Source organism: Narcine bancroftii, chromosome 14 (assembly GCF_036971445.1).
Source record: "Narcine bancroftii isolate sNarBan1 chromosome 14, sNarBan1.hap1, whole genome shotgun sequence".
Lineage (NCBI taxonomy): Eukaryota > Metazoa > Chordata > Chondrichthyes > Torpediniformes > Narcinidae > Narcine > Narcine bancroftii.
In genome coordinates this window covers 58,882,275-58,895,722 of record NC_091482.1, presented here as the reverse complement: position 1 = coordinate 58,895,722, position 13,448 = coordinate 58,882,275, and the positions used below count along the sequence as shown (strand labels likewise).

Sequence of the window (13,448 nt, the reverse complement as noted above, 5' to 3'; positions counted from 1 at the left end):
ACATAAATAAAAAGGAAATAAGAAATATGATGGGAGAGCACAAGTAAATGGAATCAATAAACAATTTCATGGCATGTGAACAGGAGGAGAAAATATACTCATGGAGGCAGACAACATGGCCTATAATATTGAGAGTACTTCACATCAATCTTTTATGATGATGTTGAAGGCTCAGAAACAGAAGATGCACTGGAGATTCAAGATGGACTAAAATTGACACTAGAAAAGCTCAATATGCTTAAAATATCGAGCTTTCCTTGGTGCCAATTTATCAATTTTAGCGCATCTTGAATTTCAAGTGCATCTTCTCTTAGTCTGGTTGTGAGGCTTAATGGGGCAAGGGAGAAAAACAGTAAAGGCCCAGGCTGAAATCACGTGTAGAGTCACAGGTAGCTTCAAGAGCTTGGAAATTCATCTCACATACAATTTAAACACAAGATCATTTCTCTGATTTAAAAAAATGAATGACTGCATGAAATCCGATACGTCCACCAGGCTCTGCAAGTTGAAACGAACTGAATTTTTTTTTCCTTTACCTTTTTCTTGGGGTAACTTCTCTTCTTGTCTTTGATGATGCGGCTTGTAAGGTGCAGCTCCGCGTCCCAAAGCGTCAGCAACAAAACCATCAAGAAAAGAGAGCGAAACATCAACCTAAGAAAGAAAACGAACAGGCTCAACATTTTTTTCTTCTTTACGATTATTTGCGAATACAGTAAAACTCCCATTATCCAGAATTCAAGGCGACCGTCAAAAAAATAAATAGGTTTAAAAAAAACAAAAGTTTAAAATTGGCGTCCCGAGCAGACAGTTCACCAATCACGCACCATCGGATCTCAAGCAACTGCAAAGTTCACTTATCCTGCATCTACCAATCCCCGTGCCAGTTACCAGGGTTTTTAACTGTAGTTTTCAAAATTGATTGCATCTTTTACAATTTAAATCCAACAAAAAAGGTGCATCTGGTTTCCCTTTTTACAAAGCCTGTGATAGCAAATTGCTTCAAATTACCACAAATGCCCTCATTTGTTCAATAGCTCAATAATCACTATGAGAAATTACTCAGATCATCTTTCTCATTCCCTTGTCCAGTGGTTGAAGCCTGAATTTCAAGAAGTACCACCTTAAGAGGAGTCATTATACTAAAACCAATTTAATCTGGTCTTTCCCCCAAACCTTTCAAATCCCTCCCACTGTTACCCCAAAATGATGTCCATAGAAACATAGAAAATAAGTGTAGGAGTAGCCCATTTGGCCCTTCAAGCCTAGACTGCCATTCAATTTGATCATGGCTGATCATCCACTCAGTACCCTGTTCCAGCTCTCTCTCCATACCCCCTGATCCCCCTAGTCACAAGTACTAAATCTAACTCTCTCTTAAATATAGCTATGGAACCGGCTTCACTCACTTCCTGTGGCAGAGAATTCCATAAATTCACCACCCTCTGAGTGAAAAAATTCTTCCTTATCTCAATCCTAAAGGACTTCCCCTTTATCCTTAAATTGTGACCCCTGGTTCTAGACTTGCTCAACATTGGGAACAATCTTCCTGCATCTAGCCTGTCAAATCCCTTAAAAATTTTGAACGTTTCTATTAAATCTCCTCTTAATCGTCTAAACTCCAGCGAGTACAAGCCCAGTCGTTCTAGTCTTTCTTCATATGTTCTCCTGACATGTTTAGCCCTCATGTCACCATGTTATATGAAAATTGACAGTCATGATAGCCTAAATAATACTTCAAAAGTAAATTGCAGGGATGAATAATTTGAAACATCTTTGAGATTAAGGCGGCATTTCGTAAGTGCACGATTTTTTTCTCTGCTTTTAAGTTTCTGTTTATATTCAGTTAACTGTGTTACTGTTTCATTCAAAACCACACAGAAATTCCATCTTCCAATTGAATTATCCAGAAAATAAAAGAATATTTCAAAGAAAATTACACATTTTAAGAACGAGTCTATGCACAGAGGGTTTTTAAACCCAAATTAAATTTTCAGTTTTAGTCTTGCATACAAATAATTACCTGAAGAGACTCACCACTATCTCATCACAACTTGCATTCAGTGGTAAAACAGCATGCATTAGCTCTCTGTTCTCAACAAGCTGTCTCAACTCAAAACAAGATTGCCTCAAACAAGATTCCATTGAATTCCCAAAACTTTGCATGATTTCAGATAACGCTTTGCTATTCGAAGTTTGACGAAAGAGTTTGGTAATTGCACTCAAAATCCAAGCCTTTGTTTCTAAATCTGCAGCACAATTCCCGAGTAAACAGTGCAATTTCTGTATGATGTCTTCTGGTTTGGTTTCTGTCTTGAGGTAGGAATACTCTCCCAACACCTGATACACACAACATAAAAAAAACATTACAATCATTTAATATAGACATTGCTTTTATAGAATTTCTCTTACATTTGGGCTGAACACAGTGAACAACAAAGATTTGGCTTCCTGAACACTTTTTAGTGTATTTTATAGATTTTGAGCTGCTGATCACGAAAATCACCGTAAAACTTTCCTATCGCCTACCATTTTTTAGATACAACCTACTTTTGTGATTTCCTGTCATATTTTCAGTCTACTTTAAGTATAGAAAAACCATGAAGTGCGACATGTCATTGAAAATTCATTTTCTGCCTTCGCACTTCGATTTCGTCCCCGCTGATCTTGGTGCAGTCGTTGACGAACACGGTGAAAAGTTTCACCAGGACATTGCAACCATGGAAATGCGGTATCAGGGCAATTGAAATCCATCAACGCTGGTCGACTATTGTTAAACTCTGACACGAGAAGCATTGAATACAAATGAAAATCAGCGGCAAACTCTTTTGGTCAATTGAACTAACAGAATGTGTCAGCGTTTATTAAACTGCTAAATTCAATAAAAGGCAAATTTAATGTTTCTCCATTGATAAAGCAAATCTGAAATTATCTTTGTGTTCAGCTTGAAGTTGTCCATCATAATCCCCAATTTTATTTCAGGAAGCAAACCTTTTGGAAAAAAATTTGTTGTCCAGTGACATTTTTATTCCACATATTCTGAGCTTGGATTGGAATTCGTAGACCAGCAAGTGTCAGTAGAACTTTTGTCTTAATGACATTTACGCTAAAACAACTCCTTTGCATGTGTCAAGTGTGATAGGCCAAGCACGTCATGACTTTATCAAAAAGTTATGAAAATTCATTAAAATTCACAGAAATGAAAAGTTTAAACAATTAGTTGCGTTGAATTAATCTCAAGGTCAAAGGTATGAGGACTACATCACTCTACACAGGAACAAAAAGAGTAGTAGGAGTTGGCCTTCTGGCCCACTGAGCCTACGCCACCATTCAATAAGATAATGGTTGATCTGGCCATGAGTTCAACTCCACTTATCTGCTAATTCCACCTAACCCTTGATTCCCCTGCTATTCAAAAAAAATTTTTCCCTAAATACATCTAAAGAGACAACCTCCACTGTTACATTGGGCAGAGAATTCCACAGATTCACTGCTCTGGGAGAAACCCTTCCTCCTCATCTCTGATTTAAATCTACTCCCCAGAATATTGAAGCTTAACTGCCAGGGGAAAAAGAAACTTCCTGATTCCATGTTATTTATTTCATCTATTTATATATTTCTACAAGATTTCCCTCTTCTAAATGCCAATGAGTATAGACCAACACTACTCACTCTTTAGTCATAGATCAACCTGGTGAGCCCCTTCTGCACCACCTCCAAAGCCAGGATAATCTTTCTCAAGATATGAATTGCAGAATGTATTCTAAGCCCAACCCCACCAGTATCCTGTACAGATGTAGAACAATGGAGGAAAACATCAGTATCTCTGGGATTGAACGGGGTTAAATAAAAGAAGAGACAAATTCCCTCTTTTTCCAAAGATATGCAAATGTTGGAAAGAGGAAATAAAACAAAACTCCATCAAAAGTCCCTCCTTTTGTTCAACACATTCTTCTCCCAGTTAAAACAAACCTGCATCTCTCTTTCTCAGTTCTGACATCCAGTTACAAATCCTTGACCATTTCTCCTTCCACAGTTACTGCCCGACTTGCCAGGTTTTTCTGCAGTTTGTTTTTTTCTTCTCTCTTGCAGCATAAATAAACCCTGAACAATTTAATGTCAGAAATGGTCCAATGTGGTTGTGAATAGGATTCTATCATGGTAATACTATCAGTTCATGGTAATACTATCAGTTCATGGTAATACTATCAGTTCATGCGAATCCTGTGATTCTTTCACTGCCATGTGTACACATTAATATCCACTTCTAACCTCTTTAGCTTCCCTGATGAATACAAGTATGGCATTAACACACTACCTGTTTGATCAAACCCTAGGCTGTTAAACAGCTAAGTCTACTCCGTCCCTTTTATTTATAATCTTACCCAACTCATAACTTGCAGGAATCTCCGAGGATATCGTGTATTAGGCTTTTCCAAAAGGGCAAGGTAGGAGTTCACAGCATAAAGTCTCAACTGCTTGTTTTCCACTTCGTCATCAAATCCTAAAGGTCAAAAAGGAAATCGTATTTTAAATATTAAAAACTAAGCTGAAAATGCATCTGGAAAATTTATCTTCAGGACTCATCTTTGGAAAAAGATCTGATCCAGATATCTAAATTATATGAATGATGTGCATCCTGAAAAGAGTCCTGTCATACAGACACATGCAAACAAGAAAGCAAAGCAGCAAAAGAATGGAGTCAAAAGTCTTCATCAGAGGATGATTATATTTCTGTGCTTTAAGTGTGCATTCTAGAGACTCTCCAAGAGGTGGCAACATCTCTCAGCAAGAAGAACAACTTCAAGATTCCAAACCGACGTCCCGGTCTGGGGAGGTGGAGAAGCTGCTACCGGCGCCCAGACCACCTACTACAAGTGTGCAGTTGTCACCTCGCTTTGGCAGTTGGGACCAGTCCAGGCATTGGTAAGTATAATTGGGAAGGGCTTGCATATTGTAGTGTGAATTCAGCTTTAGATTTAGTAATAAAGACTTGTATAAACTGAAGAAAAAAAAAGTGTGCATTCTAGCGGGCTGAACCGCACTAAACAACGAAGCGGTTCACGAAGGTTGGAGTCGGCAAGAACAGGAAGACCTGAAGTATTAGGCTTGCTGCCAATCGTCGGAGATGACGTTATTTCCGGGCCGAGCAACGCAAAGGCCATCTGGAGCACGGGTGCTTTAAAAACGCGCATCAGAGTTGAGTAAGGCAGTGGGTCTTACTCAACCATGACAACTGGAGAGTTTAGCTAGTCTCTAAATGACTACAGCGTCACAAATAAGAAACGGCATAATAAAAGCCTTTTCCACTGTCTCAGAGGTATGATAATTAAAAGGAACAATGTATCATTTAAAATCACGAGCCTGATAGATACAGCTACTGTGTTTCAATAGTATTTGTTGCTTTTTACCTTCTGCCAGTAGACTCAAGAAGTTGTTTGGAATGTCTGATTGTATCACATCTCCACCAACTGAAAATACTGTATTCATGGTTTGTATAAACCACTCGTTACTGGGAGCATATGTTTGTGGGTTGTCAAGGACAGAAAGCAATCTATTGTAGAATTGAGATGTATTTCAGCGCAAAATTACACTGGATAATACAGAAAAAAAAAATGAAATAAGTATTTTCATTTTAACAAAAAGGACAAATTATTTGTGCCCCATACTTTATTCTCCACTAGAATGATCAAATTACACAAGTGCTGCATTGCTTCATAGCCAGACCAGGTGTGACTAGAATTCTCTGCCCAACAAAGCAGTAGAAGCAGCCTCATTAAATAAAATATTAGATTTTTGAATAATGGGGAACGAAGGGTCAAGGGGAATGAGCAAGTAAGTGCAGCCAAGCCCACAGCCAGATGAACCACCTCATTGAAGGGCAGAGCAGGCACAACAGGTTGGATGTGCCCATTTCCTACATTAGCCACCCCAGTCTAGATGCTTGATTAAAGTATCAGCTGTGCTTCTGGGGATCCTGAGGAGGAAGGCAAACAGAAAAGAAAATCTGGTTAAATCCACTTATTCTACAAAGTCTTTCTTTTTAATGTGATATGTAACTTCTATCAACAATACAGATGGTGAAGTGTCAGGAAAATTCTCACTTTCTTTAATCAGAATTTATTATCATGAACAAGACAGGAAATTCTGTAGATTAACACCATCATGGGTTAAAACAGAACAAACAATTTAAATTACCCTAAAAAAAAAACAATAGTGGGATTGATCCTTTTTAAGATACATTTTTCTGGACTATATCAGTTCCTTTCGAGGGCTCCAGTTTCCTCCCTCTGTACAAAGCTTTCCGGTGGGGTTGGTCAATTGGGTGTGTTTGGACGGCATGGGCTTGTGGCCCAAAAAGGGCCTGTAACTGTGCTGTATGTCTAAATTTTAAAAAATGATTACTTTCCATCCATTCAGAGTTCACTATCTATCATAAGATAGGAGAAAATATGTTGAAATAGTGCAGTCCTCCTGTTCCACAAGATGAAATTTCACATTGCCAAAACTAAGCTGGGGGGGGGGAACAGAAAACTCCTAAATATGTCGCATCCTGCAAAAGAGTGGAACGTGAAATAAATGCATTCTTTTCTCACCAGACACAAATTTAAATTACCCAAATAAGCATCCAGTGCCTTATTATTCGGAAAAATTTGCTGTGATTTCAAAGTTTGCTACCTTAATTTAGGAATTCTTCTCAGCTAACATTTCCAACAGAATAATTAAGAATACCACTTTCAAGCAGTGTCAGTATATTTTACTATACAGTCTACATATTTTTTTTAATCTCAGCATCTCATTACATTTATGAAACAAAAAATAATCAATACCCATTTGTTCAAACACATCACATTAAAACTCAAAGGATATTTTTCAGCAAGTTCTGCTATTTTGCCAATTAAATTGACGGTGATATATTCATCTGTGGTTTGCCTCAAATAGTCCAGCATTTTCTGGACTATAACAGCTACATTCTGTGCGTTAGTGATTCGATACAGCAGTTCCAGTGTCTGTGGAAAGAGTACAATTATTAAATTGTAATTAGATCAGCCGTGATCATATTGAATGGCGGAGCAGGCTCGATGGGCCATTTTTGGCCTACTCCTGTTCCTACTTCCTATGTTCGACCTAGATGACTTTAAAACAGTAATGAAATATGAATGGAATCAAAAATCATTGAAGAAAAGTGGAAGAATTAACAGTCTCAAGTTTGTACACACTTTCCACTGACCAGAATCGGTCTATGAAGCCATATACAATTGTAAGTAAATTAATTTAGAAAATAAAACAGCAACTGTAAGACTACTACTGGTCTTTGTCTTTGGCTTCGCGGACGAAGATTTATGGAGGGGTAATGTCCACGTCAGCTGCAGGCTCGTTTGTGGCTGACAAGTCCGATGTGGGACGGGCAGACACGGTTGCAGCAGTTGCAAGGGAAAATTGGTTGGTTGGGTTTTTCCTCCTTTGTCTTTTGTCAGTGAGGTGGGCTCTGCGGTCTTCTTCAAAGGAGGTTGCTGCCCGCCGAACTGTGAGGCGCCAGGATGCACAGTTGGAGGCGAGATCAGCCCACTGGCGGTGGTCAATGGGGCAGGCACCAAGAGATTACTTTAGGCAGTCCTTGTACCTCTTTTTTGGTAAACATTCAATAATCAATGCTTTCATGTTTAACAACTCTGTTGCTTCATTAGCCTTATCATGCAAAATAACCCAAGTCAAAGCAACTCACCTCTCTCTTTATAATCGGGTCAGGGTGATCTAAACATTCAATTATTGTCAATTGGTGCTGAAGAACTAGATTCAAATCTTGCTGGATTACGTAGGTGAGTGCTTTTAAACCTGGAACATTAAAGTGGAGAGGTTCACTTTCAACATAAATTGCACAATATAAAAATACAAAGAATGATTTCAGACACCTTACCCAAATATTTTAGGTTGTTTTTTGATGATAAGATGAACTTTGCAGTACACTTTGCTGCCTTTGCCAACAATTCTGACTTTGGATGAATGGTATATATTGTTTGAATACACTCAAACAAAATTGCTGAAAAACAATGGTAAAATAGGACACAGCACAGTCAGGAATCCACCGAAACATTTACTCTTGATACATTTGGATTGTAATGATGAGCCGACAGGAAAAGCAATGATATTCATACTCAAGACAATATGTGAAGAGAAGTGAGCACTGTGCTTAAAAGAAATAGGAGTCGGCCATCCGGCCCTTCGATCCTGCTCCGCCTTTCAATGAGATCGTGACCGAACCTCCCTGCCTTTTCCCCATATCCCTCAATTCCTCGGCAATGTAAAAATCTATCCAATCTGATCTTAAATAGATTTACTGCTTCAATCGGCAGTGAATTCCACAGATTCACCACAGTTCCTCCTCATCGCCATCCCAAATCTACCACCCCAGATTTTGAGGCTATGTCCCCTAGTTCTAGTCTTCCCCCACCAATGGAATCATCTTACCTAATGCTATCTTATCTATACCTTTCCTAATTTTGTTTCTATAAGACCCTCTCTCATTCTTCTAAATTGCAGAAAGTACAGTCCCAGATGACTCGATCTCTCTTCATTGACCAACCCCCTTTTCTATGGAGTCAACCTAGTGAACCTCCTCTGCACTGCCTCCAAAGCCAGTACGTCCCTTATCAAGCAATACTCCAGATGCTGCCTCAACAGTGCCCTGTACAGTTGCAGTATAACCTCCCTGCTCCCTCTACCAATGAAGGCCACCATTCCATTTGCCTTTTGGATAGCCTGTTGCACCTGCAACCAACCGTTTGCCATTCATTCACAGCACTTAATGAGTACTTCAAGGAATCAGCAGTAGTTTGAATCAAGCAAAGATTTACGGGCAATTATACTCTCCTGATTGCAGGAGCTGATTGCAGCTCAGTACATCCTGCAATCTTCCCTCCCCTCCAGGAACTCCATCTACATCTCTGATCCCTAATAAAAGCCAGTAACATATGGAAGGCCCCATCACACCCCTGACACACTTTTCTCCCTCTGCCCATTGGGAGAAGAGTCATATGTGAAATTACACACCAACAGGCTTAAAGACACTTTCTATCCTGCAGGCATCAAGCTCCTGAATGCACCCCACTAACAGTGATCTCATGCTGCCTTTGCTTGGTACTAATTGATCTTTCTCACTGTATCTCTAATTGTGCACTTGCCCTTCTACTTTATGTGGTCAGAGTTGACCAGTTAGGCTTTCTTCTGTTTCCTATTGGCCAGTCTGCATCAAGCATTTAAAATATTAAATTATGTTCCATTTTCCAACTGAATGTTTCAGTATCCTATGAAAATAAGAATCAGGTACATCAAGTACAACTTTATAATCTGGGACTTAAAATTTAACACTAGTTTTCAAAATGCTCAGTCATTGAATGTGGAATAATCATACATTCCCTGGTGTAGTTGAGCATGCTAGGCCCCCTGAATCATCATCGAGAGTATATAAACTATACAGTAGCTGTCAATACTGGTGTAGACCATGGCTATAACCTCTGCACCTAAAAGCAAGTTAACTGAGTAATCCAGTACTGAAACAGTTTGCATCCAATTGCGATCAAAAATTCAGGTTCTGAACCTTCACTGCACTATTTCACACAGTTAAAATATCTAAAATACTAAAGAGCTTTACTGGTCAATATTTCAACTAAAAAAAGTGCTGATTCAGCATCTGTTGCCAATTACTTTAACACAGTTTAAAAAAAAGACAGTCAGTTATGGTTCAAGTAAAAACAATGCTGGAGAAACTCAGCAGGTCATACTTTGTACATGCCGACATAGAGAATGACTCATGTATCGGAAATCCCCTGGAATTTCCACCTAAAATGTTAGTTTTGAGCAATATCCTTTATATAAGACAACCCCCCCCCCCCCCAAATCTGGCATTTATCACTGACCAGTGGATGCTGTTAAAAGCAAATCACAATATTTTAATAACTAATCATATAAAATTTAAATTTCATTTTGATATTTTAAAATAAACCACTGTTGGCTCCAGTGACAGGCTGTTTAAAGCCTGTACAGACAACAGTCAGACCCGGCAGATGGACCCTGCGCAGAAGCAGTAAGGCTTCACAAATAACTAACGGGGCATGCACAAGATTGCGTCGGAGCCGGCAGGAAGACGGCAGCACTATTGAGACTGTTGTCGAGGTAATAATTTTAGATCCTTTGTAGAGAACGACCTTGATTTTTGAGGTGAATGCTGTATTTTAAGTTTCAGATCATCCTATATAACAGCATGTACTGTAGCAAAGATAAAAATACATAACCAACGTTTCGAGCTTGGGCCCTTCAAAGTATGGACCATATTAAAGTACATGACCTGCTGAGTTCCTCCAGCTTTGTGATTTTACTTCAACCACAGTGCCTGCAAACTTTCATGTTTTACTTCGGTTATGCTTTAAATCGAGTCCAGAAAAAAAAACTACTGCCAATTATAAGATTTTCCTACACTGTGCCAATTCCTATTCGAACCAAAGGAGGCTGGCAGATTGCAACCATGCATGACCACACCTCGTCACCTTCAGGGAGAGAGAAAAAAATCATAATGAGCCAATAAGTTCAGAAGGTTTAAGGATGGTAGATTTCCATTGGCTACCATTTCTAATTACAAGGTGGTGGAGTTCTATCCCCTGGAAAAATTTAACCCGCTGCAGAGCCTACTGGTCAACTATTCACTATTTCCTTTCTTGAAAGCTGATCTACAGGCACATGCACAAATAAAGCTAACTCCATGCATTTACTTACCATAGGTTATATTGTGGCTGAGATCAGCTCTTCGCAAAGATTCATCAAGAACATCGTACATTAATTCGCTAGTTCTGTGCCAAAAACAAAAGAATCCGAGAGGTCAACAAATTTAATTTATGAAAAAAATTATTTAGAAATGCTGGATATTTGAACAAGTAGCTAGTGATTTTATTGGAGCTTTTCACTAGCTCAGGATATCCCAAAGAATTTCACTGTAGTAATTTTGAATTTTAATGCTGTTAAGGAATAGAATGATGTATAAGAAAAATCTGATTTCAAAATGTGCCTTGGCAAATTCAGCCAAAGAGTTAGATGAGGCTTCAGTTTAATAACTCATTCAGCTCAGTAGTAGAATTATGCCCGCAAGCCACAAGCCTAGGATATGACCTTGCAAACTTTCTGACCCTGTAACTTATAGGAGCTCTAGTTCTGAATTGTGGCTGACATATACAAATTCAACTTCTAATAATCACTGCAACCCATTTGAGGTCCACTTCCTTGCAGACAATTACCTCCTCTAATAACTTTCACTTGCGATTGAGTTACATTTTGATAAAGTACAGTTCCAGATGTACAAACCATTTTCCGGAGTCTCACCCTATACACCAGTCGTCCTACTGAACACATGTCAATGGGACAGCAAGATCCAAAAACAAGGTCTTGTGCGTCACTTGGAAGATGCATATGGCTATTGAACCAAAAGCACACGTTTCATGAATTGATATTTTTCAGGAAATGAATTAATACAAATGAACAGTTATTTCTCTTTGGGTTTTTTTTTTTTAATTTTCAATCAACGTGAATTTACAAAACAAGCAAAATCTAAGAAACGTCACAGACCGATACAATAAAATACCAGAACTAAACTACATGTTGATATACAAAAAAGGAAGAATCAACACATTATCACAATTATCAAATTCTGCACTATTGTTTATACAAAATTACACACCATGTTGATCCTTCAAAGTAGGAAACAGGAAAAAAGGAGAAAGTCCCCTGTCCCCACAAAGGAAAAGGAAAAAAAAGAGGCAATTCTCCCCTATAATGTGTCCAAAATCATGTGTTTTCCAAAAATATGAATTATATTACTTTATTCACCCAGAGCTTAGTTCCTCCCTTAAGGGATAAATGTCTTGACATAGACATCACTAGGGATATTGGATATAGTGGTATTGGAAACCGGCAGGGAGAAATCAAAGGTTAACCCCTGCATATCTCAAATACGGGTTCCATATTCTTAAAAACATGTTGTAACAATTTCTGAGGATGTACAGAATCTTCTCCAGGGGAACACAACTATGCACTTCTGACTTCCAGCGAGTCAGATTCATTTTGGAATCAAATTTCCAAGTCATGGCTATGCATTTCCAGGCCACCGCTAAAGCAAGTTTAACAAATTTCAACTGATATTTCGACAGCCTTATTTTAGGTCTTATATCTGCTCATTTCCCCAATAAAAAACGATTCTAGCACCTGAGGGTATTGAATTCCAGCAATTTGTTCCAGCAGATTCCTTCCCAGAAGGATCTCATCTTAGGGCATGAAGAGGTCAAATGCAAAAAGGATCCTATATCTTGACCTCATCGAGAATATAAATTGGATTTTTCAGATTTCAATTTATTTAATTTTTGCGGAGTAAGGTACAGCTGATGCAAAAATTTATATTGTCCCAGTCTATACCTTACATTAATTGTATTGGTCATGCTGTCCCAACACAAGGCAAACCAGCAAAATGGATCAATTTCTATACCCAAATCAGATTCCCATCTCTCTCTTGTCTTATCCAGCCCTTGTTTAGTGGTTTCTGGCTGAAGTAAGAAATACATTTTTGAGATAAATTTCTTTGTGATCCCCTTTCGAACCAGAGTCTCTACATTGCAGTAAGGCCAGGGCTGGACCTAATTTATCCCTTAAGTAAGATCTTAACTGAAGATAGCAGAAAAAGGATGTATTTAAAACTCCAAATTTGAACAGAGTTATTTCTGAAACATATTCAATTTGTATAGAAAATAATAAATTTGGGAATTAGCAATGCAAATTTAATATTTTTATTATTTTAAAAAATGTCCTTAAATAAACCAAAATAAACCAAAATGGTTCAAAATGTTAAATGAATCAAGTGATGAAATTCCACTTCTTCATTTCATTACAACACATGAAAGATTCTGGATTATGTTTTAGAAGAGCATTAGATTTATCAAATTATAAATTTTGCTCTCACTATAACTGACAAATCTAATAGAGCAAATATATCTATAAAACTCTGATGAAGGTTCCTGGACATTTAATGTGGCTTGGCCTGCTCAGATTTTCCAGCATTTCATGCTTTTATTTCATCTACAGAACCAAACATTAGCAGATATTGCAACGATGATCTGCACTAAATATTTTTAAACCAGTTTTGTTTTTTAGTTCAATGCATAATAACTAAAATACACAAAAAAAATACAATTAGCATCTGGATGTTGGGACATCAGCAAAGATAAAGCTTTTCTTTATCTCAGTGCCCTTTTCTCGCACTAGCCCCGTGACTCAAGTCACTTGATATCCCGAAATCCATCAATGTCCTTTTGAATAAACTCAACCACAGAGCCTCCAGGGTCAAGAATTTCACATGTGAAAAATTTTTGTTTGTAAAGATCAGCTCCTTATTCCGTGACTGTTGATTCTAGATT

The 13,448-nt window shown here is 38.1% G+C and overlaps 1 protein-coding gene across 3 annotated transcripts in view; it reads right to left on the bottom strand.

The window, feature by feature from the left end:
• ap4e1 (adaptor related protein complex 4 subunit epsilon 1) overlaps window positions 1–13,448 on the bottom strand; it is a 41,429-nt gene that overhangs the window by 13,591 nt on the left and 14,390 nt on the right. For all 3 annotated transcript variants that reach the window (XM_069911319.1, XM_069911320.1, XM_069911321.1), the window contains exons 8-15: window positions 10,768–10,841; window positions 7,916–8,038; window positions 7,724–7,833; window positions 6,868–7,007; window positions 5,409–5,521; window positions 4,383–4,501; window positions 2,035–2,337; window positions 537–651 (exon numbers count right to left, since the gene is read on the bottom strand). In XM_069911319.1, coding sequence (XP_069767420.1) covers window positions 537–651; window positions 2,035–2,337; window positions 4,383–4,501; window positions 5,409–5,521; window positions 6,868–7,007; window positions 7,724–7,833; window positions 7,916–8,038; window positions 10,768–10,841 — 1,097 coding nt within the window. The remainder of the gene's footprint in view (window positions 1–536; window positions 652–2,034; window positions 2,338–4,382; window positions 4,502–5,408; window positions 5,522–6,867; window positions 7,008–7,723; window positions 7,834–7,915; window positions 8,039–10,767; window positions 10,842–13,448) is intronic.